Source organism: Amphiura filiformis, chromosome 7 (genome assembly GCF_039555335.1).
Source record: "Amphiura filiformis chromosome 7, Afil_fr2py, whole genome shotgun sequence".
NCBI classification, from domain to species: Eukaryota; Metazoa; Echinodermata; class Ophiuroidea; order Amphilepidida; family Amphiuridae; genus Amphiura; species Amphiura filiformis.
In genome coordinates, this window is record NC_092634.1 from 67,750,791 (window position 1) to 67,763,430 (window position 12,640).

Consider the following 12,640-nt stretch of genomic DNA (forward strand, 5'->3'; position numbering starts at 1 on the left):
TATAATGATCAATGGTTCGATCCATGATCGATTGACTGAGTGATTGATCAAAAGAGCCGCAAAAAGTATTTCCTTAAACATTCCTAAAACAAATTAGTCATAATTACCAATTAAGTTTCAGCTGAAAAGACAATAACTCAATCAACCATAATGTTATGGCCAAAATGCTTCCAGCATGATACCTGTTACCAACTGTCAACATTTTACAACCAATTACCCGCGCAGGTTACTTTCTGGGAAGCTAGACTGAACAAGATCATCTGATGTAACTGATGTTACCCTTGATTGTATGACACATCAGGAAGACGGAAGGGAAATGGAAGAAGAATTGTTTAAAACTTTTCCGATGATACAATTCAGGGACACCCTGTATCAGGTTCAAGAGTTAAGACATGTAGTTCACGACATAAGAGTGCAGTGAATAATATTGAAAGAAAAAGTGATCATTTGAAAATGTTGTTTGCGTATTACGTTAAAAAGGTCCTTTATAAATGAAAGACTTGATACGCTTTGTGTACCATGTGTTACATTTATAAAGGACTTTTTTGATGACCCTATGAATTATTGCTCAACTACTGCTGTTTATGTATACTTAATTTCCTTTAATGGCACGTGCCTGGGTTTTAATGAATCTGTATTTGCAACCTTTTTAACTGTGTTGTTAAATAAATCAAACCAAATCCCTTGCACGGTTCCGCCATTGGTAACAGACATGAACATGACGAAGAACTACCCAACTTTACTCAATGTTATATGACTGGTTCACTTCCCATTCATAAATGCTGCTAGTTCGAGGTCCTACCCTTAAGCTAAAATTGTTTTTTTTTTAAATACATAGGATCACTTTTGCAGAAAGCAAAGCAAACTTAAAGGCCCATTCAGTGATTTGCTCATCCGGACCATCGTAAAAATCATCAAACTTCAGATTTTGGTACCTTTGTCATTGTCACAGATGTGCTAATATAGCCTGCGAGTGGTTCAGCCTAAAACCGTGTATTTAAGACAAAATAAGACATCTGTAATTTAGATACTGACAGTATCTAAATTAACTACATGTATTTGAATGGGGATTCAACTTCGTCAGTACTGCTGTTTTCTTCGTTTTTTGCCAAATTTGTCATTTCAAAAATACAAATGACAATTTGAATGACTTATCCTTCACTTTTAAGCAATTTATAAACAATTTTAATTTTTTTACACTTGCACTGGAATCACTGAATGGGTCTTTAATGACTGTGCATGACATCCTGCTACCACGAAATGAATATAATGACAATGTTACCAAGAAATGAGCGTGAAGTCGCAAGATGGTAGTTTCAAGACATTTTGGCTGACTGAGTTGATGTTCTTTGTTTGCCGCGCACCTATCTGTCAGAACGTTTTGTTACTACTGGCTTGAACAGGTGCGTGTGAAACAAAGAATACCAGCGCAGTAGGCAGGGCGTCTCGAAACTACCAACTTGCGACTTTATGCTCATATCCCGGTACCAGGTCACATTTGAGAATAATGTAAAAAAGCAACAGTTGAGTAAAGATTTTTTTTTGTTTGTTTAAACATATAGGTTTATCATGGCGAAAACGAGATAGGCAACATCGGTAAACAGTGGGCCGGAGCCCTCAAAGAATGTTGCACAAAAGCTTCAAACTTTGGTATTCAATGTAAGTTGATAAAATTTAAATAATCTATAAATCCATGGATTTATTTATCGCCATACACTTTACATCAATGTATTTTTCATTTTTTTAAAATTTATTATGTTTATTTATTTATTATTTATTTATTTATTTATTTATTTATTTATTTATTTATTTATTAAGGTCATATTCATAGGTATTTCAATTTGGTGCTACGTGTATCTCATTAAATGAGGTACACGTAGCACCAAATTGAGGTACCTATGAATACGACCTTCATGCCCATTTTACACTGTAACTCGGAATACAATTGAGGACATTTACGGCTCATTCGTGCTGTACGGTCACATATAAGTACAACAAATAAATATACGCATATCTTTTTACATTTCCTAAAATGTTTATATGGATCGTATATGACAGTACAAACAAACCCTTTTTTACTCATATTTACATTAATGTTTTTGGAATATTTACAAGAAATGGTAATACAAAGTTTAAATCTTTTTAAAAGCTTCAACATAATATTGTATGATATCCAAAATCACACGTAAAGCTGTAAGCACTTGGTCATTGTCATTCTTAGCTCAAATATTCTTTGCAAACTTAAGAATTATAGCTGGGGAGCTTCCAATTGCAGAAATCAAAGTGGTCTCGAACAAACTGGTGTTCATTCATTCATTCATTCATTCATTCATTCATTTATTTCCATATATAAACATATACAACTACATCAAAAATAAAGAAACACAATATGGCAGGAAGGCCAATAAGGCCTGAGAATTGCCTTTCTCTGACGAAAAAACAAAACCAAGATTATGAAATCAACAAAAATAAATAAAAATGACTAACAGACATGACAAATTACAGTGCTCGAGAATGGCCTAATTGTACTTAGAGATAAGTTTTTGTTTAAGCTGTTTGCGGAAATGTTTTCTGGACTTTGAGTCTTCAATTTTTTTATCTAGAGAGTTCCAAAGTCTGGGCCCGCTCGTTCGAATGGAATGGTCGGAAAAAACTCTTTTATTTTTTGTTAACTGGAGATCATTATTTCGTCTTGTCTGGTAGTCATGGATGTCAGAACGTTTTGTAAAATACTCATTAAATGAATTGGGTAACTCATGTATGGAATTCTTGTACATAAATACAGCGAGTTCAAAAGAATACATATCTTCTATATTTAAAATGTTGTATTTGGCAAATAAAGGTCTGGTATGACTTCATCATCAGTGAAAGCGTGAATAACATAATACCGTCGGATTGTAAAATAGACAATGAGGAAATTTAATGAGATACACACACTTTAGGCAGGGGTGAGCGAATAAGGAAAAGCGCCTGTTGATAACTTGGAATAAAACTGTATTGCAAGAAGTTGACCGGGTACATTGTACATGTTGTACAAGATTGAAAATGACAGTGGGGAATCAAGGCGGGAGAAGAAACAAAGCAAAAACAAGGAACCAGCAAAACGCAGACCACTCCACCACCCTGTTTCACTATGCAAGTCCATAAATAATAATGGCAAAAAAGACAATGCATTAATATTATTATTATTACTTAAAAACAATAATCCAAATCGAAATCGAAATGATCCAAAAGTCAGATCACGCAGAGCTCCGCAGCTGAAAATTGGGTTGAGTTATTTAATGTACATTCATTTAATTGACTTCCCAGTAAACACAAAACGTTTTCGACATCATTCGCAAAAGGTTATAAAAGGTTGTCAGAAAACGTTTAAATGTCGGGTTATATAAAGGGTATATTAAGAGTATAAAACGTTTTCATAACCTTAAAAACATTTTTGATAATCTACTGCTAAGCAAACAAAAGTGTTTTACAGAAAACGTTTAAATGTCGGGTTATATAAAGGGTATAAAAACGTTTTAATAACATTCCAAAAACATTCTTGAAAACTTGATACAAAACATTCTAAACAGAATGTTATTTTGGGAGTTGAAAAAATATTTTGCGAAAAATGTTTGCCCAAAATATTTTCAATAACGTTTTAAAAACGTTTTCATGACCTTTATATAACCCGACATTTAAATGTTATTAAAAGGTTTTGAAAAAACATTTTAAGAACATTTCTGTGTTTGCTGGGTTCAAATATTTTAACATAATGTTATTTAAGTATTGACACAATATTTGACAAAAATGTATGCAAAAATAGTTTACAATAACATTTTATGAAAACATTTAAAAATATTGTTGTAGTGTGTTTTCATACAAAACGTTTTAAAACGTTATCATGACCTTATATAACCCGACATTTTAATGTTATTAAAACGTTTTTACCTAAACCAAAAGCCAAAATATAACTTATTTAAAACGTTTTTAAAACGTTTTTGTGTTTGCTGGGTTGTCATTATTTTGATTACCTATATCTCAATGAAAGTACACACCAGGTTCACTAATGATGTCATTCAGTTTATGGTATTATGATTAAACAAAAATTTTAATCATAATGCAACACACGAATACAAACTCTGCATAAATGCATAGAATGCACACAGCTGGTGCCTACAATTACATGAAATTAAGTCCTGTAAAATGTAATAATAATTTTTAAAAATATTTGGATTTACTTCTCAATTAAAATGTCAATCCATTTAATTGAATTATCAAATTGAATTTTCCTTCTGACGCTTCCTCGATAGCATCATCATGGACGTGAAATTGAAGACGGTGATATGGGTGGCCGGAATTCTATACGCAGTTGTTCTGATTAAACTTCTGATTCATGTTGATAGATATTTTACCAAAATCCCGTACGGTTTATATGCAGATTTTGAAAGCAAAAGACTTCAATCTTTTCAAGTACGAATACGTAATTCCGGACTGACTAACAAGCTGCCACCGATTGCCACGACTGTTGTTAACATGAGTCGAATAACTGACACTATTACTACAACAAGCACATCCATATTTGGTAACAATATGACAGAAGAGGAACAAATAATTGCGAATGACAGCCTACACTTTGACCTTGACAATTTTCTGAGGAAAAGTGAAATATCTAATTATTATCTATCATTTCAAAAAGGTTTAAATTCAGAAACAAATATTGTAATATTCGTGCTATCGAAGTGGAGCCACTTTCGCCAACGTGAGACTATACGGAAAACGTGGGCTAACGAATTGGTAGCGAACAGCACTCTGAATACTCAAGTTGCTCTTTTGTTTATCATCGGAAAAGGAGATCCTGAATTTCAACATCATGTTATAAAAGAATTTCAGGAACATGAGGACATTCTTATAGGTGAGTTTCCAGAGGATGAACACAACGGCAGGTCTAAGAGTGATGTCTTAAAATTACTCCTCGGAATTGACTTGATTGTTGGCCATCATACTTCGAATCCATTTGTAGTTATTGCATTTGATGATTTTTACATCAATCTCTCTTTGCTGCATCAAAACCTCCAATCTGTGCTGCTAAATACCACATTGCAGGACAAGTTTTGGATTGGCAACGTGCGAAAGGGTAAAATACCAATCCGAGACACAACAAGTCCATGGTTCCTAGCTGCTAAAGACTATCCGGCTTCTAAACTACCAACATTTTGTACCATGGAAACTGGGTTTGTGCTTACATTTGGAGCAGCGAAAGATTTACATGATCGGTTTATTGCTCAGCATTATGCAATTCTTCCACTTTTGGATGTTTTTATAGGGGTTGCCGCAAGGGATGGCAATTGGTCCATATGGCAAGACGAATCGGTGATTCCAATTTTGATAGAATCTGGAGATATATGCTCTATGAATCATCAGACAATAACAACTGGTTTTTACTCACAACAACTTCTATCCACCGCACATACTGCTAGATACAATTCTACTTTCTATACGTCAAAGCAAATTCAACGACACTGTTTCGATCCAGATTTGAATGGACTTTTACCATCTAACGTTTCAAACATAAATTTGTTTAAAGGAGTGTTAAGCTCTGCAACGAATCCCAGAAATACGTGTAGAATTGATGATGGTCGATCCAATCAGGAGGTTTTCATGATAATGTTGATCAGTTCAAAACCGGAGCACTTCAATCGCCGTCTAGTAATACGTAAAACCTATGGAAAAGAGACAATTATACAAAACAAACACCTACGGCTTCTGTTTGTGCTTGGCTTATCCCCAACCGAAACAATCAATACAAAGGTACAAAATGAAGCCACAATTTACAAGGATATGATAATTTTTGACTTTCAGGAATCCCATCTAAATTTGACTCTAAAAGTAATCGGTGGATTAAAATGGGTGACTGAACATTGCCAGAAAGCAAATTTTATGTACAAAGGGGACGATGACATGTTTGTTAACATTGACGTTATCGTTGCTCATTTGAAACTACTTGATTCAAACATCATCTTGAACCGCAATCATTACAACGTTGACTCTATTCATAAAAGAGGCGATGCGACACAAATAGGTCCCAATACTTATGTTAATGGCACCATAATCACAAAGGTCTACATCAATGAAACATTTCACATTCCAAAAGAAAGATTATATATGGGATGTTTAAATTCGGGTATGGTAATAAGAGACAAACAATCGAAATTTTATGTATCCGAAGACGATTATGCGGGTAAATATTTTCCACCATTCTTAAATGGGGGAAGTTACGTCATTTCTGGTGACATCGTACCTGCTTTATTCAATGCCAGTTTTTCTGTGCCGTTGATTAATAATGATGACGTTTATCAAGGTATTCTTGCCAAAAAGATTGGGATAAAACCAATACAACACGATGGATTCATGAATTATCACCATGGGTCGACGCTTGGCAAAATTGACGTATGTCAGTTACGCGAGAGTATTTGGACGATACACGGGTTCTCTGGTAGTACATTGAACAATCTGTGGGAAAACTATATCAAGGGCGCACAAAAATGCCAGTGACGAGTATAGCGGAGAGTAAGCTATCACGACCTCTGGCTTTTAGACCTATTGGTTATCGACCAAATGGGTATTAGACTAAATGGTTATTAGACTAAATGGTTTTAGACTTATTGGTTATTAGACTAAATGGTTATCGGACCAAATGGTTATCGGACCAAATGGTTAAAGGACAAAATGGTTATTGGACGTAGTGGATATAGACCTAATGGGTTTAGGCGAAATGGATGTAGACGAGATGGATATTATACCAAATGGTATTAGACCAAATGGCAAATCCCCAAACCAATGGGCTGGCGAAAAGACCATAAATATACCAGTGACATACATTACATAAAAATATTTGTATAGCCCCTCTCGAACACTTGAATGGACCTTTATATTTTACACTAACTTGTGTATGAAGATTATAGAAGGCATAAAAAAGAAAGCCATACAACATTTGCATCGAAGTAATATAATTAAATACTTCTGGAGAGGGGGGGGGCTATAGCTAAAACTAAAACAAAATATCCTATACTTTCGTGGCAATGAAACAAAGGTGTACGGGTCAAGGGTCAACTCTCTAGACAAACTTTGATCGCTCTCACAAATTTATAAATGTACGTGACTGTTACATGTTTTCCCATTTACATGTATGGACAGAAAGACACACACGCTGCAGAGAATTTATGACCTTGAAATAATTGATTTGATTTGTTCGGGTTTTGACAACCCTGGATAACACACGAAAGCCTCTATTGAAGCATATTTCCATTGGGGTCCATTTGAACACCGGGCGAAATACATGTACAGGTATGGCTCTCAGATTAAAAAACTGCACTGTATTTCTTTCTAAATTAATAGATTGATCTTATGTGATACAAGTCAAGGAGGATAATCGCATTTATATTTCCATATTAAGTCTTGCAGTTCTTGAGTTATTGACCAAAGATATCGTTTTGAGCATTTCCCCCTCCCATGGAAAAATCACTCCTTCTGTCAAGCATTGTAATCTCCTTTATAGAACCCAGCTTCATTGTCTTAATGAAAAGCCGACGATCAATTGAAAATTATGACTTTTCGTATTGAAGATATGGATTTTCCCCCCAAACACACACAAAAAAAGTCTTTTCATCCCAGCTACATACACTTTAAGTACATATCATTAGATTTAAAAAGTTTACTTCGAGGACTGTTAAATAGCACAAATTAAAAAAATGTATCAAATTTGTCATAAAATTTGTATTATATCACGAATTTGATATCAGAAGGACATTCCTCGTATACAGAATGCAATTCGATATGGCTGGCGTACTCTCAGCTCCCACAAAAAATACATGAAAACGTCGCTAAACGTTAATATCAGATCCCTAAATAGATCTGTAGCGCATGGTTTTAAGATTGACTATTCCTAAAATTGCCACTTTCCTGCCGTTGATGGGGTTAACATCGATATCACGCTCGTCTTGCTCTCACTCTCGTTATTCTATAATATGTGATCTCGATATCACCCCATCAACGGTTGTGATAAGACTAGGGTCCGAATTTCGGCACTTAACCGGGCCAATGACGGGCTTCACGGGTCACTGTACGCCTTATAACACCACTCCGTTTGCGGCGTAACCACCTTAATACGACTTGCTATTGGGAATATTTACTGGATTATTCGCCAGTGGTGTGTATTTGGATGGAATTGGACACATCATTAAATAAAATCTTCCTATGGTGCATTGTGTAAAATTGGCTGTTCCATTTGATATACACAACCCCTTAATTGACCTTAATCTTCCACACATTTTAAATGGAGGTAAAGTCATTTATACGTAAACACCCTGTGTGGAAGATTAAGGTCGTGTCTTTCAAAGAGGATGATTGGATTTAAAAATGGAATAACCCAATGTAAATATATCACACTATTATACACTCCTGAAAAGAATTAAAGGATCAGTTGAATATAATCAGCATTTTTTAAAACATCGGATATGATGATAATAGTATACAAATATATACTGCCATGAGAGGTTCTGGTTAAAACTATGGGCCCGAGGTGAGATCAATAGTACTATTGATCTCAACGAGGGACCATGGTTTTAACCAGAACCTCGAATGAAGGCAGTATATATTTGTTTTATATCCTTCATTCATAGATTTTTTGTTCATTGATTGGTTAAAAGATTACAACTCCACCATGCTGCGAGATAGGCCTAGGTAGGGCCTATGCGCGGTAGGCCGGTTTAGGGCAGGCGGTCCAAGGACTCGCACTGTCATGTTCATGTGTTAGTGGGTTTTTAAGCTTACTCATTTGTTCAAGTTGTATCTTCAATCCATTTTGCCTTCATTCATAGATTATTTGTACAAATATTAGTGAAAAGATGTAGGCCCTACATGTAAAAAAGATTTACATGTAAATACGAAGGCCATCATGCATCGGGATAGGCCTCTGTACGCCCGGTACTAGGCTTAGGCATGTTAGGCGCCCGGCGGTCCAAGACTAATCTCGCACTGTCAGTATTTGTTTTTAAGCTTACCATGTCAATATCGCTCTGAATCTGACTGTGTTGGTCTGAAAACATATTCCTGTGCTAGAACTGGTAACAAATTGAAATTAAACAGCTGAAATCGTGAATCGTCTTCAGCAGTAGCAGCCCACTCCAGGCCGGCTTGATTTTATTTCGCCGGCCATGTCTGTGTTGTCGTTTCTCGGCAGTGACAAAATATTCTCAAAGTCAATGTCGACGTTCAATGTTATTTTTATGCTTTATGGACTGCGACGTGGATATGCTGCTATTCGTAAATAGTAAATATCCAGAAGTACTATTTACGGCTTGGAGGTACTATTTACGGACGTAAATAGTACTTTTTTCCACTTCCTCACAGAATAGTGTGTTTATTTTTGATCACGTGACACACTTTTAACCAATCAATGAACAAGAATCTATTAATGAAGGATATAATGCTTGATAGTAGTGCTTGATCTTTTATTACATAACTTATTCCCTAAGTTGTAGACAAAATTCACCCATTACAAATATCCGCTATCACCCACATTTTGAGGGAGGGGGAAAATGGAGGCCAACATTTCTATTTTGAACGTCAAGGTCAAAACAGATATTGAGATGGGTTTGTGTATGTGATGTTTGTTTGGGTCTATGTATCCCCGGGGTGGGGAAAGTCATTAATTTAACCGCACAAAAGATGATCTCCCAACCCCCTCCTCACCACATATCTGAGGGTAGGGTTCGTGGTTCGTAATTGAGCTCCCTTAATAGTGCAACGTAATGTATAAACGAATACTCTTATTATGTTCTGTCGTTCTGTGCCATTTAATGATCACGATTAAGACCCCTACCCTCAAAGAAACGAGGAGGGACCAGGTGGTTTTTTGAGGGCATCTTATACCCACTAATGTGACGTATAGACCCACGCACACGTCACATACATAAACCCACCCCAATATGTGACTTGACCTTGACCGTGATGACGTTTGAAAAATGGCTTCAAAATCGAAATTTTGACCTACATTTACCACCCCCTCCCGTCACGATATGGGTGATGGGCATAGCGGATATTTGTAATGAGTGAATTGTGTCTGCAGCTTAGCGATGTAATGAAAGATCAAGCACAATTATCAATAATATTATCATCATATCCAATGTTTTCAAAAATACTGATTATATTTAACTGATCCTTTAATTTTTTTGAGGAGTGTAGATGAGTTGATCTCAATGTTTATCAACAAAGGCGAGGGACTGGTACATCGATATGCTTGAGTGAACCCCATGAAGCCCCATAGAATAGCCTTATTGTATGTGGCGGGAGTTTTAAAAACACGAGCCCTGAAGAAAATACGATGCGCGCGCATACTGCCAGGCAAAAAACAAACAAACAATGGAAATTGTGATGATGCGTGCGCATACTGTCAGGCAATGACATCAGAAGTCAACTCATTTATAGACCTTGCTATCAAGGAGATTATAATAAATACAAAAGAACACAATAGAACGTAACGCGTTGTTCCTTTGTACCAAATTGATTTGCCGACAGGCTATTTATAAAAGTGGCACCATTATATTGAACAAAGGGGTTCCGCCATTAAATTAATAACTGATGCGACAGCATATAAATGCTTTACCTGGCAGGTGACTATCAATAAGTGATGAATAGAAGCTTTGTGTAAGCGCACAACTTGAGAAAGTGATACCATTGTTCTCACGTATCCAAAAGGTGTGTTTGTGCGGGTCTCAAGGACTTCTTTATCATCCACCTGACCTGAGGCGCTTCATTTAAATAAATTGAATGTCATTTCTGATCAAATACACATCAGAATGTATTTTCTATAAGGCTGACAGGTCCAAGGAGTTTTAATATAAACATGGAGAAAAAATACATTACGTAACGATATTTTAGATTTATATGCCTTTTTGTCCTTTTTTACCATTTTCGTAATTAATCAAGCGAGCAATAAAGAAAGAAAGAACGAAAGAAAGAAAGAAAGAAAGAAAGAAAGAAAGAAAGAAAGAAAAGAAAGAAAGAAAGAAAGAAAGAAAGAAAGAAAGAAAGAAAGAAAGAAAGAAAGAAAGAAAGAAAGAAAGAAAGAAAGAAAGAAAGAAAGAAAGAAAGAAAGAAAGAAAGATTTTAACATAATGTCATTTAAGTGTTGACAAAATATTTGGCAAAATATGTTTGCAATATAGTTTACAATTATAACGTTTTGAAAACATTTTAAAAATATTGCTGCAGTGTGTTATCATACAAAACGTTAAAACGTTTGTATGACCTTTTTATAACCCGACATTTAATGTTATTGTGTTGGCCGGCAAGTGATACGCATTTATTAACCTATTTCATACACAACTAAAATCCCGCGATTTTTGCTATTTTATTACAAAATATTGTCACTAAAAATGTTGGAAAATGCAAGTAAATATAAATGCATCCTCCCGCAAGAAAAATGAACGCGTCCGAAAGTACTGCGTGTGCTACGGGAGTGCGCGCCTGTGCAATTATACAATATTTATGCACGGCTAGTAATTTACTAACGATTGCTCTGATTGGTTCTCACTATCTAGGGGTGTATAAAGAACAGGGTCAGTAATTGTACATTTTTGTACTGTATCATATTATCAAAGCCAGCCATGCTCACAGTCAAATTAACTGTCTCAATTTAGCAAAATTACCAATTATGTAATCGTTACTAAAAATGAGGAATCCTGGGAAGACATTTATTATACTCTCTGCTGTGGGAATTTGAGGGGACGTTTTCATCTCGTTGATAAAATATGCGCGAAAAGATGTAGCACCGGTTAAAGCAGCCAACACGACAGACGAGACACTTCAGTTGCACTGGGTTGATCCATATCCTGCTTCCTTTGAAACAAAATACCGTGATTGGATTGCAATGGTGTAGTTTTCGACAAAGCAATCGGACTTTTAGTCATATTTTCGTCTTCAATTCGTTGGAAATAAATAACATTTGCCAATCTACAGAGTGGAAATTATAGGCGGTTAAGGGTAGTTTTATTTCATATTTAAGGAGCACAGTTATGGCTGAAGCGGTAAGTCGGTATTTTTATATTATCTCCAGATACAGCACTAGTTTTGTTATTAAGTATTAGCCTTATGTCCTTACGTTTCATATGACACAAATCATACTTGCCAATGTTTTTACAACGGGACAAGAGTGATTGTTTTTCAAACTTTCTGCTTGCCGCTTGATACAGACGTGTTTTGATTTCCCAAATGTTGTCAGTACAAAGCTTTCGTTTTATCTCATTTGAGCTCGTAATTTGTTATCAGATTTTTTTGTTTGTGAAATGTCAGCGGTACATATTGACACACACAATATTACAGTATATCAGAGAATTAGAGAAAAAATATTATTAAGAATAAGGTACAAAGGAAGAAATGATAAGAGAAAATAGGGAGAGAGCAAGAGTGTTGCAGCGGTGACGAGAGCATTTAGTAGCTTGTGTAATATTAAAATGATTCTCAAGTCATGATCCTCTAAAGCCTAGTTTACATAAAGTCGTTAATCGACGAGCGATTGATTTTTGACCGATCAAGTAGGGCGCATTTCCTGACGCAACAGCTAGAAAGTACCGAACATCATTGGTCAACATTAAATCGC

The 12,640-nt window shown here is 35.6% G+C and overlaps 1 protein-coding gene across 1 annotated transcript; it reads left to right on the plus strand.

The window, feature by feature from the left end:
* The first annotated feature begins 4,299 nt into the window (after positions 1 to 4,299).
* On the plus strand, positions 4,300 to 6,961 carry LOC140158032 (uncharacterized). Its single transcript, XM_072181280.1, has one exon. The coding sequence runs from the start codon at positions 4,300 to 4,302 to the stop codon at positions 6,532 to 6,534; it is 2,235 nt and encodes a 744-aa protein (XP_072037381.1). The 3' UTR covers positions 6,535 to 6,961.
* The last annotated feature ends 5,679 nt before the right edge of the window (positions 6,962 to 12,640 follow it).